Raw genomic sequence first — 17601 nt, forward strand, 5'->3', positions numbered from 1 at the left:
CCAGAGCAGACCTTGGCATTTCTCACTGCCTGATGAAGCCCAGGGAAGTTTTCCATCATTGCCACACCAAACCATCCTGGTAGATGAATGGTACAAACTCCCAGCAGGATTAAACACCCACTGGAGATGGGCTCACCAGCAGGCACGTCAGGGGGTGGAAATGCCTGGGGGCTGCTCAGGGTTAACCCTCCTGGGAGAAATCCCAGATTTGGGCTCTTCTAAAAACTGGGATTTAGAAAAACGGGAAGAAAGCAACGCTGTTATCAGACCAACGTCCCTTCAGGAAGGACCTGGCAGAAGCTCTCTGCCACTCCACAGTGTCACCATCCCAAAGCAGACACAGGACAATTCCCTCCTCTGGAACCACACGGTTCCCAACATTCCCCACATCTCCCCCAGCTCGAAGGTGACACAAAGCACCTCGTGTGTGTCAAGTCCCCAAAAAACCAGCAGGGCTCCAGCACAACAGATGTTCAGATGAGGGCCAGGTACAAAAAGCCATTATCTTCCATCAAGAGAAATGCATTTTTCTTTCACAAATAACACCCATTAGCAGCTCCAAGGAGAACAATCTCCGCTCCAAAGGAGGATGCAGTTTTTCGGCAGACACAATGCAAAGATTTTGTAGAATTCACAGGTTCAAAAGGACTAATGTGAAAGATTATTTCGCAATTATCCAAGCAATTTTCTCTCCTCATTGTTCCCGGACCATAAGGGTTTTTAAATGTGAGCAGAAGGATTTATTCATCACAATAATAATAAAACGAAATATTAAATCAATGAATCTCTTTGCATGCAGCATAAAGCTCGCATTGCTATTAAGCTCAGTAGCGTCCTGTCACATAAACCACACGCAGTTTGTGTATTTAAGTACCATCTCCCTCTTTTATTTTTCCCTTCCCTAATTTGTAAGGCATTATCCTTCCATTTGTCCTCTAAACACAACCAGATTCGGAGCACTCAGTGCTCGTTCTTGTTAGTGGCTCTGCGCCCTCGCTCTCTTTATGAGGAGAGATTTATATTTGATTTTGATTGCTAACAATGAAGAAAGTTATGCTGGGATGACAAGGAAGTCCTAAAATAAATAAAAATCTGGGGAGAATAAACTCCTTACAAGTCAATGTCCAAGTGAGTACATTTGCATGGGTCTGAAAATGAGTGTTGGCATTTGAAGGTGTCACTTCTTCAGTTTGGCCGGGGGGGAAAAAAATAATCAATCCAAATATATGCAAAAGTCAGCTCCAACCTTGGGAGCATGGAAGCTCTCACGGTCACGTCAGCCTTGGCTCGTAATTCCTTCTCTGCCATCCCTCGTAACACAAAGTGAGAGATGAGTTTTGAGGTCTTGGCAGCCGACACTAATTCAGTGGATCCCTCTTTTGTTTTAATAAAAAATTCATCTGGCAAAGTGCAGAAACAGTTACTACTTAGGTATTTATAAGGTGTCAACTGTCCTCACAGGGAGGCACTTAAAGAGCCCAAGCAAAGATTTCCAGCGAGCAACAATCTTTAGCTTTAAGCATCAAAATTCACATTAGGCTCCTCAAACACAATTTGCATTCTCTAAGTGCTAAATACCTGTTTTTCTCCACTGATGGAAGTATCCAAAAAAGCTACAAGACACCTTCAACCATCCCCCAGGACTGAAGATGAGCTGACACAGCCGACTGCACCATGCAAACCCCGCCACGAGCAAGCCCGTTGTAGCTACATCTGTCTTACCATGATTGGGACACCAATGTCTGGCCACAAGAGATCCTCGGAGGGAAGCTTGGGAGAGTTCCACACCACCACAACTTTATTTAAGTAGGGGAGACCATTGAGCCTTTCTAGGGAGTTCATCAACACTTCCTCCCGCTCGTAAGTCAACATCACCACCGTGAACTGCTCCCGCGGGACGTTGCCACCCAAAGCAGCCTGGAACTCCTTCCCAGAGCCACCCGCTCCTCCACCAATTGGTCGAAATCCAGTCCCAGACCCCAAAAATTTTGCTTCTGATGGTAAAACGGGGTCGAAGGGAGTGTAGGGGAAGAGGTGGAAAGGCCCCGGGGCAGAATTCCAATTCCTGTAGATATCCATTGCGGTGAGGGTGAAATTGCGGAGATATTTGGGAGAGGCGTAGGGTGGTTCCGTTTCCACAGGCCCCAAGTCCAGGTCACCATTGTCTGCCATGTTGGGGTCTGTACCAGCAGCTTTGCCAGACCGGTGGGGGATCTCCACGGCGGGTTCCTCTCGGATAGGAGCAGCGGGGATTTGGATTCGAGTCCTTATGATAGCTAAGACTGTGCTGAAGACGTTGTCGGAGGTGGAGAAGTAGGTCTCCCACAAGAAGCGGCCCTGCCTCCTCATGGCAAGGAGATCGTTGTCAGAAATGCTTCTCAGAAGAAAGTGCACTTCTGTGATACGTGGCTTTGGTATAATTAAGGCTGCCTCGTTCCACCGGATCACGTCGTTGTAGGGTAGCTGAACCTGCTCCCCGAGAACCACCGGGATGGCCCCGACCTCCAGAGCCTCAAACAGTCTCATGGTACACCCGGCGGAGATCACTAAACGGGTGTCCCCGGGGGTGATGATCAGTGCAAAAGTAGAAAGCTTCAGTAGCTCTAGTCTGTCTTCCCTTTCTCCACACAGAGCCCACTCAGTGGGCAGACTCGCCTTAGGCTGGTTCTTACACGTGAACTCCACCAGAACAAAGTCCAGCTTGCTGTCCTGAACAGCCTTCAAGGTGGTGATGATCCGGTCGTCGTAGTCGGCCGGGGCGTTGCCTTCGATCTCCTCTTCGAAAGAGCGAACCTCCTGCAAGCTGGAGCGGAGAGACTCGATCTTCTCCCCCTGGAAACTGAACAGGTACTTACGCTTGACCGGCACCTGGGGCGGGATTTCTAGGAAGTTGGGCTCGGACATGGCGTGGACCAGAGGTGACACCACGATGTCAAACCCCGGTCGATACTGGGCGTCGTAAAAGGTGGACTGGGCGATCATGGCGCGCCCCGTGCTGATGTTGTAAATGAAGTTCTGAGTTTCCGACTTCCTCGACAGATTGATGATGAGATGGTTGTGTCCATCAGTCCTCCAGTACGGCAAAGAGTGCAACTGTTGCTCTAGTTCAGTAGGTTTTGGCATTACGGGCTCTTGCATTTCCCCCACTAAAATTATATACACACAAGCAATATTTGCATTTTCAGTAACATAAACGTTAGTTCTGACAGTCGCCTCAAAGGCCTGTTTAATTAAAGGGTCTAAGGAGCTACCAAAAGGGTAATCGTCACTGTTGTAGACATAGACTGGAAAGCCAGACGTCAGCGGGCAGCGTGAGTAGTCAAAGCAGTTGTGCAGCCTGCAGTTCCTGTTGGATTTTGGCAGGGGGAAGGTCGCATCGTCCTTGTCTGGCAGCAGCCGGATGGGCAACGAGAGCTTGGGCTGGTTCTGAGCCATCAGCTCTTTGTAGGAATGCTCAGTCTGACTGATGACGTTCTTCAGCTGCAGCAGGTCCTGCTTGGCATTTTCAATGCTCTTCTTGCAGGCCTCGATCTTCAAGTTGAGCTTGGCGATCTCGCTGTTGAGCTCCTGCCGCTTGGCCTCGAGCTGGAGCAGCTCCTCGCTGACCGACTCGCGGATGCGGCACAGGTCCTGCACGTGCTTCACCTCGCACAGCTCGTTGCCGGTGCGGGGGCCGAAGATGCGCTTGCCGGCATCGTCCGCGTCGTCGATGGTGGTCAGGTAGTAGTGGGCAATGAGGGGGAAGAAAACGAGGATGACGAAGAGGGTGAAGCTGAGCCAGGTGAGCCGGATCCGACTGGACCACCTCAACACCCACGGCTGGCCTCCGTTCCCCACTCCCCCATTGCGCAACATCGTATAGCCAGTCATGAGTTCCAAAGCCGCCGCGCGCACAATCTCACGTTGGATCAGTAGCCATAACCAAAGGAGTTTTTATAGCGAGTCTCTCCAAGGGAAATGTTATTGTGCCTGCTTAACGAGCAGCCAATGGAAGGGGAATTTCATCTTCTTGCCGTGCCGGCGGCTCTTCCACGGTCGTTTTGCTGCAGGCGCAACTTCTGATCCCGTTAGACTCGGTCATTGACCTTCTCACCCACCCCCAGCCCACCCTTGGTCCGCAGGCAACCTTTGCTGGAAGTGTCACAGCGTTGTCATGGTGATTCAGAGTCGCAACCGGCAGAAGGAGAACGCAGTGGGACCAAGCCAAACTCTGCCGCTGCTGCCGACATCCTGCATTACCATCCGATGAATATGCAAAGGCGGCAGCCGTGGTGCAGAAGGAGCCAGAAGGGACTCGTAGCGCTGTCAGTCTCTCTCATCGCTGCTGGGAGGGTGAAGCTCTGCCATTCCTACAAGAGAACAATCACACAGTCAGGCAACACAACCAAAACGACCCAAGAGTGACCCAAGACATGGTTAAATTTAAAAGCAATTGTCCTCTCTCAAAGGAACAAGCTCTGGGGTGTCACCTGAGGAGGTGATGGGATCCATGAGATGTGGACACACAGCTTTCTCCAGGCGCTCTAGGGCTGTGTAGGGAAGCTCCAGACCACACAGCCTATTCAGCCCTGGGCGTGGATCTCTGTTTTTCCCACCTGCAAGGCCCCCTCTCTCTCCTCTCATCCCAAGCAGAGGCGTTGACGTACACCTGCTCTCCCTGCTGTGATCCCGGGACGCAGCAGCGCTGGGAATTTGGACTGCATAACTGAGTGTAATCGCCATTGTTCTGCTCTGGTGACTAGAGCTGATGAGGAATTTTTAGATGAAGTGTTTTGCTTTCATTTCCTGCTGGAAAATTTTGATTCACTGCATGAGAAAGTTTAAAGGGAACATGCTTGTGTTGGTTACGATGAACTGGATGGCTGCGTATGAGGGAATTTCTGGTCAACACTGGAAAATTCTACACCACACATCAGAGTGAAGATGCTGAAGTTTGGATCTATTGGGAACATCTTGTGACAAATTCTTCCCTGTGAGGGTGGGGAGGCCCTGGCACAGGGTGCCCAGAGAAGCTGTGGCTGCCCCTGGATCCCTGGAAGTGTCCAAGGCCAGGCTGGACATGGTTTGGAGCAACCTGGGATAGTGGGAGGTGTCCCTGCCCATGGCACAGGGTGGAACTGGGTGAGTTTTAAGGTCCTTTCCCACCCAAACCATTCTGTGATTCTATGAAATTCAGCTCCGACTCAGCTCTAGGCCAATATTTAAATCTAGGCCACATCAATATGCTGTCACTAGAAAATCTCCCCTTTTATTGGCATCCTCCAAGGTACTGAAGTTTCTGGGATATTCTTTCATACACTGGACTTGCCACACCACTGATGAATAGAGCTGGGCTTAGCAGCAGCTCCTGCACGGCCTCAAGAGAAGCTCATTCATTTCCGTTTCAATTTTTAATTAGAAGAAAGTAATCCACGCTGGTGACGGTCATTTTTCACTAAATCTATTTAATACCCCTCTCATCTCCTCATCAAGAATTCCCAGAAAGAAGGTGAGGAAGCAAATCTCAGCTGAAAGATAGATCTGGAAATGGGCCAAAGCAAAAAAAGTTCACCTTAATGCAGCAGAGAGAAGTCAGGAGGAATTTTCAGTGTTGTACTCAAGAGAACGTCAGAGAAAATAGAGGGGAAATTTGATTTTAACCATGAAAAATCATCATGAGGAAGGGAAATATGTGGGCTAATAAAGCAAAATCCTCAGGCCTATTGTTACACAGCCATTTGTTGCCACTGAGATAACACCCCATGATTAAATGGGATTTCCATGCCCCCCACCAATGTGACCCACAACCCAGTTGCAAAGCAGCACAAACACTTAAAACTAAGGCAGATTTCAAATTTGCGACATTGGCAAACAGCAGTGGCGTAAATCTCGGAAAGGCAGGAGGATAAAGGGGCTAAAAAGTCAGCAAAAGGCTAAATCAGCTTTCTTGGATCTTGGCAGCACATGGCTGTGGGCAGATGGGAGGCTCCAGCCTCTGGGACAGCTCTGCCCAGCAGCAGGATTTTAGCAGGCACCAACATGCAACTGAAGGCAAAAATAATAATAATATTCATTTTTAAAAAGCTTTTATTTTTTAAATTTTCTATTTATTTATTTATACTTTTTTTTAATTATTTGATTTTATTTTTTTTTCTCTCCCCCACCTTTTCAGGCCCTGTGCAGGAAGTGAAGCTCGAGCCCTGTGTGTGTGCCAGTCCCTGCTATTTCAGCCTGGTTTCAAAGGGGCTGCAAAGATCCTCCAGTTGCAACCAGTTTTCTGCAAACAGCTGGCCAGGAGATGAGCTGCCCTAATAATGCTTTTCCTGAGGGAAATGCCAAAGCACACACCCACTTGAACACCACAGAAACTAAAAATCAGTTTAACAAAGCTTTGCTGGGTTTTATTTTTGTTTGGGGATGCAATGGGGTAAGTGGGGTCAAAAGCTGCAGGGTTGTTGAGGCAGCACAGAAATGAGGGATCATGAATGTGGCCACATGGATTCATTGGGCTGGTCAGAAAAAACTGCAGCCCCAAAGGTAAGATTGCATCAAAATCTCACTCCTTTGTGGTTATATTGCCCATTTATAAATGGTAATAAAATGACAAACTGGACTCCCCAAAATGGCAACTGAAAAGCCAAATCCATCACCCCACGCCTGACCCTCAGCAGCTGTTCTGTCACCTAATGCCCCCAGGGGCTCCTCTGCTCCTTCCCTTCCTTGACACAGAACAAAATTCATCCTTCTTGCCTCAAAATCTGGGTTGTGAATTCAAAATCTCCATATGCTCCCCAGTCTGAGGTTGCCAGTGTGACTCTGTTGCTGTCCTGGAAAACACCACATGGGAAAGACCAGAGCAGGCTGAGGAGGGATTTAAAATGCACCACACGTGGCTTGGGATTAGTTAAAAGTATGAACTGTCAGGATGAAATATGTGCTGGTGATAAAATGAGCACTTTAGACACACTCCTGGACTCTTCTTCACTATTAAGATTTTATTCCTCATCAACTCAATAGAGCCTGAGGTTGTGACACATTGCCATTAGGACTTATAAAAAAAAAAACAAAGTAAAAACCCAATCTGTGGTTTCATCAAGAGAGACTTCAGGGCTGTGTTTATCAACCCTGGGGAGAAAGCCAAAGCTGATTCCCATCGTTCCCAAAAGGAAATTTGGGAGGAGGAGAAGCAGGATAGCTGCTGGGCTTTCCAGCCAACTTATCCCTCTCGCTCCAAGTACTATTTAAGTCCTTTAAACTTACCAAGCTCCACTCTGAAAACTCTTGCTGATATTATAGCACAATTTTGCTGCCTGATGGAGCTAATTACACACAGAAAGAGCTCTCAGGAGATCAGATCAATAAATCCCAGAGCCTCTTCCCAAATGCCCACCTGACAGAATTCTCAGGCACGACAGGTTTGCAGTTCCTTCTCCCACGTGTCTCAGCTGCTCAGAGCACGTTGTCAAAGCTTGGGCTGCATTCCCAGCTTTCCTCAGCTCCTGTGCCAGTGAAGTTATGGGAATACCTCAGGTTCTCCCTCATTTTGCATTTTTAGAAATTACCTGGCTGGTCTGATCCATGACTGTGTTTATGGAGCCATTGCTCTGCAGATGTTCAAAGACTTGAGCATACCTACTCCTCCCTGCTTACACCTCTGTTATCAATCTCCCTATAAAATAGAGAAACACTGCTCCTTTCTCAGCATAAAACTAAATTACAAAAAAATTACAGTGAATTCTCCCCTTCAGAACAGGCTGTAGTGGAAGAAAACAAACCCCAAACAACCCTTCAGCAATGATAACTTTCTATTTCCTAATGCTCTCAAAGGGAAGGATTACATCCCAAATCTCCCAATCACATTGGGAACAGGAGCAGCTGAACAAGGAGAATAAATCTATCAGGTGTGTGCTTTAAGGTACAGTTGGTTGGGAGCAGATCCTTCAAAGGAGCAGGTGGAAAATTCACTCTGAAATGCTTCGCATGCAGCAGCCTTAGGGATCATCCCGAGGGATTTGTACCATCTCCAGAGCTCACAGCAATTCTCCCAGGCTGAGATCTGCGCAGCTGAAAGGTCCTGTCATCTGGAAATTCCAGGGATAAACTGCATCCCTGGCTTTAGGCAGTTTTTATCCAAACCAAAGGAGCATTCTGCACGTTCGCAGCTCCATGCAAAGCCAGACGTGCTCCCAGCCCTGTTCCTCATCCACATGGACGTGTGTGGGGTAAAGCAATCCTGGAAAAATGCTCCAGGAGCCCCTCCATGTGCTCACTCTGGAAAAGCAGGAAACCACATGTGCTGAGGAAAGCAGTGGCTTCAGAAGTGGCACCTGAGGAATTTTGAGTTTTCCACCTCAAGTTCCTGGGGAAGAAGGGCGCTCACTCCTGTCACCACGGCACACAAACGATGTTCTCTGCTGGAGTCTGAGCGTTGCTCAGCTCTGAGATCCAGAACAACACTGAATTTCATATAACATGAAATTTATGAGCATGTTTTCATAGGAATACATAGAAAACAACTGCTGAAGTTAGATAGAAAAGCTAAAAATGTGTGTAGATTTGAGAGTTTTCTTAAGGGTGAAAAAGTTAAAGTTTAGAGTTTAAAACAGTTTAGAAAGCAGAAGACAAGATGGAGAATTTAGGGTGTTGTTTCTTTTCCTTCTTCTTTCTTCTTCATGTTCTTCTTCTTGAGGTTTTTGGGTGATAGTGAGTGATTGGACAGAAAATGTCACAGTGCAGCACACAGGTGATGGGTCATTGGGTCATTAAGAAAAATTATTTATGTGTCTATTGTTAATTGGATAAGAATGAGTATAAAGATAAAAAAACTGCGTAGTTCAGGGCCATTTTGTGCCTTCAAAGCCAAAGTGAGCCACAAGGCCATTCTGAGCCATCAGAAAGAAATGATCCAGGTTGCAGTGAACTGAACTTGTGCAGAAAGCCTGGAGAAATCTGCCCAGTTTTGTGATAACATCCAAATAAACAGGAGAAACAAGATCCTAATAGGATTTAGAGTTTTTGTCCTGAGAACTGTAGTAAGTGGGACTCCCCGTGAAGGAGGATCCCCAAGGAGCTCAGCTCAGAGGAGACTGAGAAATCCAGGAGAGAAAAAAAAAAGTGCAGAAGAAGCACAGCAGCAGAATCAAGAAAGAGAGGAATAAGAAACAAAACAAATTAAAAAGTTATAGTTCTCCTCTGTCCTCCCAGCTGCAGGGAATGAACGAGGGAAAAACCAGGAAGAGCCAACAAGATCAACACCTGGCGAGGAGCAGGTAGAATTTTGGGGCTTTGGATCATGGCTTGGTTTACACCACACCAGGTCTGGTGGCAACAGAGAGGGTTCAGCTGTTTGAAAGGGAACAAAACATCATCCTGCAGGAGTTAGGAGGGCTCAGGGGAAGTTTTAAATAGGATGTGAAAGAGGATGTGAGGCCAACAGATATCCAAAACTCGCTGGAGAATGCTCAGAGACATCCTGACATTCCCAGCTAAATGATTGTGTGGCTCTGTGTCCAGGCTCCCAGGGGGCAGCAATTCAGAAACTGAGGAGAAAACTGGAGTTAAGATGTCCTGGGCCTGCCCCCAGCTCTGACACTGCCTCTCTCCAGCACCCAGGGGAAATCAGGCACCCCCAGGCCTCCATCCCTCCCTCTCTCTCTCCACAAAGCAAAGGTGATGTCAAACGCTTCAAGGCAGACAAGTGAATAACTGAGCTCTCAGCTCTGTGTTCCCATCTGGGCTCTGGGACAAGGTTGTGCTCCAGGAGATGCTCAGAGTTGAGGAAATACAGAAATCTCTCCCCCAGGTGCTCACTGGTTCCTGAGCTCTGCCCTCAGCTGTCCCCTCTCCTCGGCCGAGCTCAGCTGAGTGCTTCACAAACACTCCTTTACTCTGATCAAATCCTGGAGACAGGGAAAACACATCCTGTTTTTAGAGATCAGGTAATGGAGGTGCAGAGAAACAACTTGCACAAGAAGCCAGCTTGGGATTCACTCCACATCTCCTCGTCCTGTCTGCAAGATCATCCATCTCCCCAGCCTGCCTTCTTCCAGTGGTTTCCTTCTCCAGTGCCTTTCTGCTTTTGGCATAATGCATTGTGAAATCTGCTTTACATATAGAGCTTTTAGCTCTTAAATTTATTATTTAGTGTTGTTTTCTGGTGATAAACCAGTCACAGTGTTTTATTTGTTCTTCCAGGCTGTATAAAAGCACTTCTCTGCTCAAAGGAACATCCAGCTTAGGAGTAAATCCTTCTGTGTCCTGTGGGATGGAGTGGCAGAAAATCCTGGATGCAAAGTTCACCCCTCTCCTCTCCAAAGCTCAGAGCAAGTGGCCACAGGGCAGAGTTTTCCAAGAAAGCTGGAAAATCCCTCCAGCCACCGTGGCTGATGTTGTAGTGCCCGCCACATTCCCAGTTATGGAGAGCTGAAGATATTTTGGGACGTGGGAATCAAAGCAAGGATGCTCCAGGATGCAGCAGCACAAGCTTTTACTCGCTCCTAAAAGGGATAAATTAGGTGTGGGAGGAAGCAAAGCCTCTCTTTGCTTTTACCTTGAAGTAATTAATGAACAAGAACTCTCTTGAGGTTAAACCACAGCCAAGAGCCGGGCGCTCCTCGGCACACGAGAGAAGCACGAGGAGGTCAATTCCAGGCAGGAAGAGAGGGCTGGTTTCCCAAACACTGAACTCCAGGAGACAACTCAAATCCTTGGTATTCTTTGTGGTTTCCAGCCCTAGACAGCTCAGGCACGTTATTTTCCCCAAGGCAAAACCACAAGCCTCTCTCACCTCCCTAAAACACCCTCGTTGCTGCTTCCACAGCAGGAAATACCCACGTGGCAGGTTCAGGCTTCTGCTCTCTGACAGAAGCTTCAGGTCATAATTAAGCAGAAATTTAAAAGTTTCATTGTCCTGGGTAAGTTATAAGGAAATACTGCTGGAAAAGCACAGAAACACCCAGAATGTTTAACAGCATCTCACTCTGCAGGGTGGGTCTCTATGGAAAAGAATCCATCTGTGTGTGTTTTATGGGAAGTTTGTTCCTTTCCTGCACACACAGGGAATGAAACGGTTCTGGAGACTGAGCACCTCCATGGAGAGGCCTCTAACAAACATGGGATGACACAGATGGGTTCTTGTGCAGCTCAGGGGGCAGGGAGGCAGCTCAGCACCGAGTCCTCACAACCCAGGGACACTGAGAATTCACATCCAGGGAAAGCCAACAGAAACCTGGGAGCCCCGGCTGCTACAACTGAGCGAGGTTCGGTGACATTCGGTGACACATGGCCAAATTAACCAACTCCAAATGTACCTTCCCTCCCTGAAACAGCTCCTTCTCCTGCTCCCACGTTATCCCTGCTCTTGTGCCCAGCTCCTCTCTCCTCTCTCCTCTCTCAGATGCACGGGGTGGGCACCCACCCACAGCCTCAAGCTGAGGGCCTTCTGCACTTTTTGGAGATGCTTCATCACCACCTAAATGGGAGCTGTTCTGTTCCAGACAGCCTGATCAATCACACCAAAAATATTATATTACCTGATGTGCTGGATCACCCATATTTATACAGCAGATGGGTTTTTATCCCACACAGTTCCTTGCAAATCAAGCTGAAAATTAAAATCCCAGAATGGTTTGGGAGGGAAGAGACCTTAAAGCCCATCCCATCCCACCCCCTGCCATGGGCAGGGACACCTCCCACTATCCCAGGATGCTCCAAGCCCTGTCCAGCCTGGCCTTGGACACTTCCAGGGATCCAGGGACAGCCACAGCTTCTCTGGGCACCCTGTGCCAGGGCCTGCCCACCCTCCCAGGGAACAATTCCTTCCCAATATCCCATCCATCCCTGCCCTCTGGCAGTGGGAAGCCATTCCCTGTGTCCTGTCCCTCCATCCCTTGTCCCCAGTCCCTCTCCAGCTCTCCTGGAGCCCCTTTAGGCCCTGGAAGGGGCTCTGAGCTCTCCCTGGATCCTTCTCTTCCCCAGGTGAGCACCCCCAGCTCTCCCAGCCTGGCTCCAGAGCAGAGGAGCTCTCAGTGTATCTCCATTTCTCCATCCTGAGCAAAGCTGAACCAGGGCTTGGAGCAGCCTGGGACAGTGGGAAGTGTCCCTGCCCATGGCAGGGAGTGGAATGAGATGGGCTTTAAGGTCCTTCCCACCCAAACCATTCTACAAAACCCAGTGAAGGTCCCTGCAGGACACCCCACTACACAGGACCTGCAGATGAGGACGTGGCCAAACACTTGAAAACACACTGAGAAAAGACAGAACACAGCACATGAGGTTTGTGTGTGTGCCTAAGGAAGCCATTAACCAGCAGCAGAGTGGATGATAGGGGAGAAGCAATAGCACAACCCACGGTAATTAAATCCCTACAAAGCGCCGCCGCTTGGATTTGGGACGCCGGATCATTCCACACACGCCGTGCTCCGTCTTGTCACTGGTGCCCAGCGCTTCCCTCCCACAGGTCAGAAAGAAACACAACAAACAAAGCTCTCCTCAAGCTGTTTCTGGCTGGAGAAGACCGACAGAGGCAGAATTCCTTGGAAAAGGCAGGATGGGAGATGGCAAACCCCACTCAGCAGCTGCATCCAGCGTGGAGACTGCTCCTACCAAAACGGGGAGGTAGAAAACATCCCGAAGATGCTGCGGGGCAGATGGAGCAATAACAGCAGTTAGAAGGGCAAAGTGACACTGTTCTGTTCATTGCAGGGCTAAGAGAGAGGTCAGGCAAGGAGGGGATCCAAGGAACTTGACCAGAGCTGGGGGTGAAGGAAGGAATTAACTTCTCTGCTGCACAAGGTGGATTCAATCACCGGCTGAGATGAGATGGGTTTTGGAAAGCCACAGGTTATAAAAGTTAAGCTGAGGTTAAGATTGAGCCTGCTGAGAAATAAATTGATCAATTTAAGACCTGCTCACTAAATATTCAATAATGCAGCATTGACCAAAGGAGGTTTGTGTTCTGGAGCAGCACCCTCCTGCCCCAGGCCTGTGTTTGTGCTTCACACCTCTGTGATGGTGAAATGGGAAATGCTTTAGGATCCTTCCAAGCCAGAGGTGATTCTGCCTGCTCCCAGGGCTGGGAACTCAGGGGTATTAGCAAGAATACAGCAGGACTCTCAGTTTAAGGGCTGAAAACTTAATGAGCAAACACAGCACTTCTTTTGACCTCAAAAATTACTTTTTAAGATAAAAGAGAGGCCTTAAAATGAAAAAAATAAAAAAATAAAGCAAGATGAAATGCTTCAACCAATGGCACTACTGCATGGAACCTCTTCCTTAGCATCCCAGAGCAGATGTGCTGCACTCAAAATGTCTTTGTCTATTAAAACTGTGTCAGCTTCAGAGACTCCAAAACTCCCTGTGGCATAAACAGAATTTCTAATGAACAGCTGCAGGATACAGGAGTGGCCGCCCAAAATGCAGCTGCTGAGATGGTTTTCTTTGCCCCCCTCTCTCACCAGTTTTTCCCTGCTGCCCAAATCCCATTTGGGTCTCTTCTCCTGTCCTCCCTCTCACACAGCTTCACTGCTCCTTCTGCACCCTGCACACATCTCCTGCTCTAAAAGAACCCTCCACCTCTCTCCTGATGGAGTTTTGCTGAAATAAAGTGCAAAAGGGACAAATTAAGGAGAAAAAAAATGTTATTGTGCCAAACCCTGTAATTCCAGAGAACAAGAGCAATCCTCAGGGAAGGATTTATCCTGAGTAAATTGAAATTCACTAATAGATTTTTTAGCTTCCATGCTGCCTTCCAGGCCAAGGCAGCAGAGCATGGCTCCTTGTGTGAGCTGGGGGAGCGCTTCTGAAATGCCTTTGAAACCCAAAACCTTTCAAGCTTAAAGCCTGGTCCAAATGCACTTCCCAGCTGCTCTCCCAAACCTAACGGTGTCCCCTTAGCTGGAGAAGGAGCTGGAATGATTATTAATTTAGTCAAGTGCTTGTAAAGGCCCTGCAATGCTCAGTGAGGTATTTGGAGAAAAATATCTGTGGTGTGAACCCATGAGCTGAACAGCAGCACAAACAAAGCTGAATTCTTCCAGTTTGATGCTGTCAGTTTTCCATGGGGCTGTCCAGTAGCCCATAAAGAGCCTCAGTTCCCTGTTTTCAGACCATTTAAACAGAGTTACTGCTTTGGTGAGCTCCATCCCTCAAATCTGAGTGCAAACAGCTGATGGATTCAACAGTTATTGGAAGACTAATGGGTAAGAGCAGATGCCAAAGCCCAGCTTTGTTAGAACCCTCTGACAACACTAAAGAGCATCTAATGCTAAGGAATGTGTCTTTTTAAGGAAATTTTTATTAACTGGTATCAAACATGAAAGCCAATGAATACCTTGTGGCTTTGAGGCAATCTGTCTGCTGCAATCACACCAAGTCCAAGTGTTCCAGCCATGAGGGGTGAGACTGCTGCTGTCACTGAGCACCTCAAAGAAGCCAAGGTTTTGCAGAGTAAAAATGTAAATGTTTACACCAGTAAAATGGTGTAACAGCTTCCCTGGACTGGCAGCAGGATGTTCAGGACAGGCTTTGGATGGTTCACGTCACAAATGGGACTCCAGGGCCAGGAGGGAAAATATCCCATGGATATTGTGGCTACAGCCTGCACTCCAGAGATCACAGAACCCTCAGCATGCAAACCCCTCCTGCCTGCCCACAGCACAGGGTGGAGGGACTCCAAATGTCAGCAGAGAGGGTGTTTGGGAAGGCTGGAGCTCCTCTGGCTCCCAAATGCTCCAGGCAGGAATCTCCAACACACAGCAGCTATTTTTGTAGGGAACAGGGGCCAAATATCCTCGGAGCAGCTCGAAAAATGGGCCAGAGTGCCAGCAGCAGGCTGATGCAGATGAAGGAACTGCTTCCAACACAAGCTGCTGTCTCCCAGCCATCATCCCAAAGATCAGACCGGTTCCAGCTCGCAGAACTGGTTCCAGCTCACTTCAGGGACCGTTTGGAAAATAGATGCTGAGAGGTGCTAATGGATGAGCAATCCACAAACGCCTCTCCTGCCCATTCACAGCAATTATTATGGACACAAGAGCCAGCCCCAGCATCTCAAGCTGTGCCATCTCACTCTCATCTCGGTGGCTGGAGCCACGAATGGTTCTGAAATTCTGAGAATTTCCCTGAGGGACAGCAGAGCTCTCTCCCTTTCAGCCTCACACCATCCCAGGCTGGCCAGAGTGTGAGTTTTCTATTGCCACCCACTGCACAAAGGCTGCTGGTGGCCAGAGTAAACACCTGATGGCCAGCCAGGAAAAGGGGAGCCATTCCCAGAGGCTGGGAAAGCTGCTGGCAAACCCAGCTCTGCTGAGAATGTGCCACACGAAGGCATTGCCCTGGAACAAAGTCATTAAGATGGGCAAAAAAACTCACAACTCAATTTGGCCTCTGTAGAGAATCCAAAAAAAATATTAAGGAAGTGCTAGGATGGCTGTATTAGATCAAGCCAATGATCTGTTCACTTCAGCCCCTCACTCTTCATTTCCAGCTGCTTTGGTGTAAAATAACCATGAATCACAGTCATGGAACAGTTTATTCAGGACAATTTCCCCCGAACCATTAACAGATAGGAGTTGTAGGAGCCCTTGAAGAAGAGCAGCTGCCCACCAAAATACCTTTTTTTGAAGCAATCAATCACAGACATATTCAGTAGTACAGAGTTTGAACTGGTAAAAAAAAAAGTGGGGGGAAAAAGGAAAGGAAAAACAGACCAAACACTGAGTTTCACAGCTTCCTGCAGCTTCCCCAGATGAGCTCTGCAAGTTTCCCAGAGAAGCTGCCCCTGGGAGTGTCCAAGGCCAGGCTGGAATGGGGCTTGGAGCAGCCTGGGATGGTGGGAGGTGTCCCTGCCCATGGCAGGGGGATGGAATGGGATGAGCTTTAAGGTTTCTTCCCATACAAACCATTCTGTCATTTTAAGGATTTCTTTTCACCAGCTTCAAACCCAACCCCTCCTGATTCAGTCCCTGCTCCCTTCTCCAGCATCACACATATCCACATGGCTGGGAATGACAGGACCCACAGCCAGATCACAGCAGATCCAACGGAACAACAGTCCCAAAGCCACCACGGGAACAAGAAGTGCCACCTTACCTTCTCTGAGCTGCCTGACATCCCACCACATGCTCCTCTCTGCACCAGGCAGTACAAATCTTTCCAATCCTGGCAGCCAGCAGAGTTGGCAGGGAAGCAGAAATACAAGGATCCTACTGCCAAGGGATAATTTCAGCACAAATCTGCACTTCTGCTATTGTCTCCCCCTTCCTGATGGACACCCTGGTTCTCCAGCACACTCCTTTTGTGGAGCAGCCCTCCCTCTCTTTTATCCAGCGTCCTCTCTAACATCTTTGTTCTGTTCCCATTCCACTCATTTCCCAAATTTGTGCCTAGTTTCCCTTTTTTTTTAATTGCTCTCAATATGTCACTCTATATTAGTCAACAGCAGATTTATTTAAACGTGTCAATGCTGTTGCTTAGCAGATCTGACTGTGCTTTACCATTTCAGCCTCCTTCAGAGTCACATGTTCCCCTTTCCCAGAGATCCCCAGCACGTTTAGATCACCAGGAAGTTTGAGGAAAACAAAAATAAGTCTGATTCTAAAGGCAGGCCACTAATCTGCCTGGAAAAGCTTCAGGAAAACAAAAAAAAAAAAACACCACCAAAAACAACCAAGAAGAGGCTGCCCAAAAACACACATGATTTTATTGCCCAGTTAGGAAACAGCATCAAGTTCTGGTTTTTCTTCCATTTTCTACTTTTTACCCATGAGTTTCAATAGGAACCCATCAGGTAAATGATCACCCAGAGCTTTGGAAAGGGTCTGATATGGAGCCAGTATCAGCTTTCCCCTGCAGCAGCTAATTTTAGGAAATGGCCTTCAACCACTCTAAAAAAGGCTGGGAACACCCAGGTGAGAGCATGTTCTGACCTTTGAAATTAGATTTGGTTCTTTGCTGAGGCAGGGAGAGAAGATAATGTGTGGCTAGGAGGTTTTCTGCTCGGGCTGAGCTCTCCACAGTTGATTTGGTCGTTGCCCCCACGTTCCAACTTGCACATCCACAGCCCGGAAACCTGAGAGCCCAGTGGCTCCAAGCAGCACCAGCTCCACACATAAACTGTGCCACAGCTGTCCCAAAATCATGATGGGATCATGGAATCACAGAATCATAAAGGGTTGGGAAAGCCCTCTGAGATCACTGAGTCCAGCTAAGAACCCAGTGCTGCCAAGCCCACCCTAAACCATGTCCCCACACAATAAAATCCTTTACAGAAAAGACCAAGCAAAAACCAACATCACCCTTCTGCAATCCACCAAAGCAGAACAACCCCAAACTCCCAAGAGCACCCCAAAACCTGCTGTGTGGCCACTGACAGATGCCAAATCTGCACATCCATCGAGGGCTCCAACTGTGACATCACCTCCGTGGCTTGGCTCCACTCCAGGTGCATTTCCCACATTGCCCCCAAGCCAAACCTCATCTTCTGCCCCAAAACCTCCAGCTCAGCCACCACCCTGAATCCCTCCCAGCCAGGCTGGTTTAGAATCCCAGAATCCCAGACTGGTTTGGGTTGGAAAAGACCTTAAGGCTGGTCTCATTCCAGCCCCTGCCACAGGGGATGCCACT

The 17601-nt window shown here is 48.3% G+C and overlaps 1 protein-coding gene across 7 annotated transcripts in view; it reads right to left on the reverse strand.

Annotated features, from left to right (window-relative positions):
• EXTL3 (exostosin like glycosyltransferase 3) overlaps positions 1-17601 on the reverse strand; it is a 132591-nt gene that overhangs the window by 22824 nt on the left and 92166 nt on the right. For 6 of the 7 annotated variants that reach the window (XM_015622153.3, XM_015622151.3, XM_015622154.3 and 3 more), the window contains one exon: positions 1723-4349. In XM_015622153.3, coding sequence (XP_015477639.1) covers positions 1723-3870 — 2148 coding nt within the window. In that variant the 5' untranslated portion in view covers positions 3871-4349. Of the gene's footprint in view, positions 1-1722; positions 4350-16068; positions 16256-17601 lie in introns of those variants that run through there. The other variant, XM_015622155.3, reaches the window with a different exon arrangement.

This window comes from Parus major, chromosome 3, assembly GCF_001522545.3.
Source record: "Parus major isolate Abel chromosome 3, Parus_major1.1, whole genome shotgun sequence".
NCBI lineage: Eukaryota > Metazoa > Chordata > Aves > Passeriformes > Paridae > Parus > Parus major.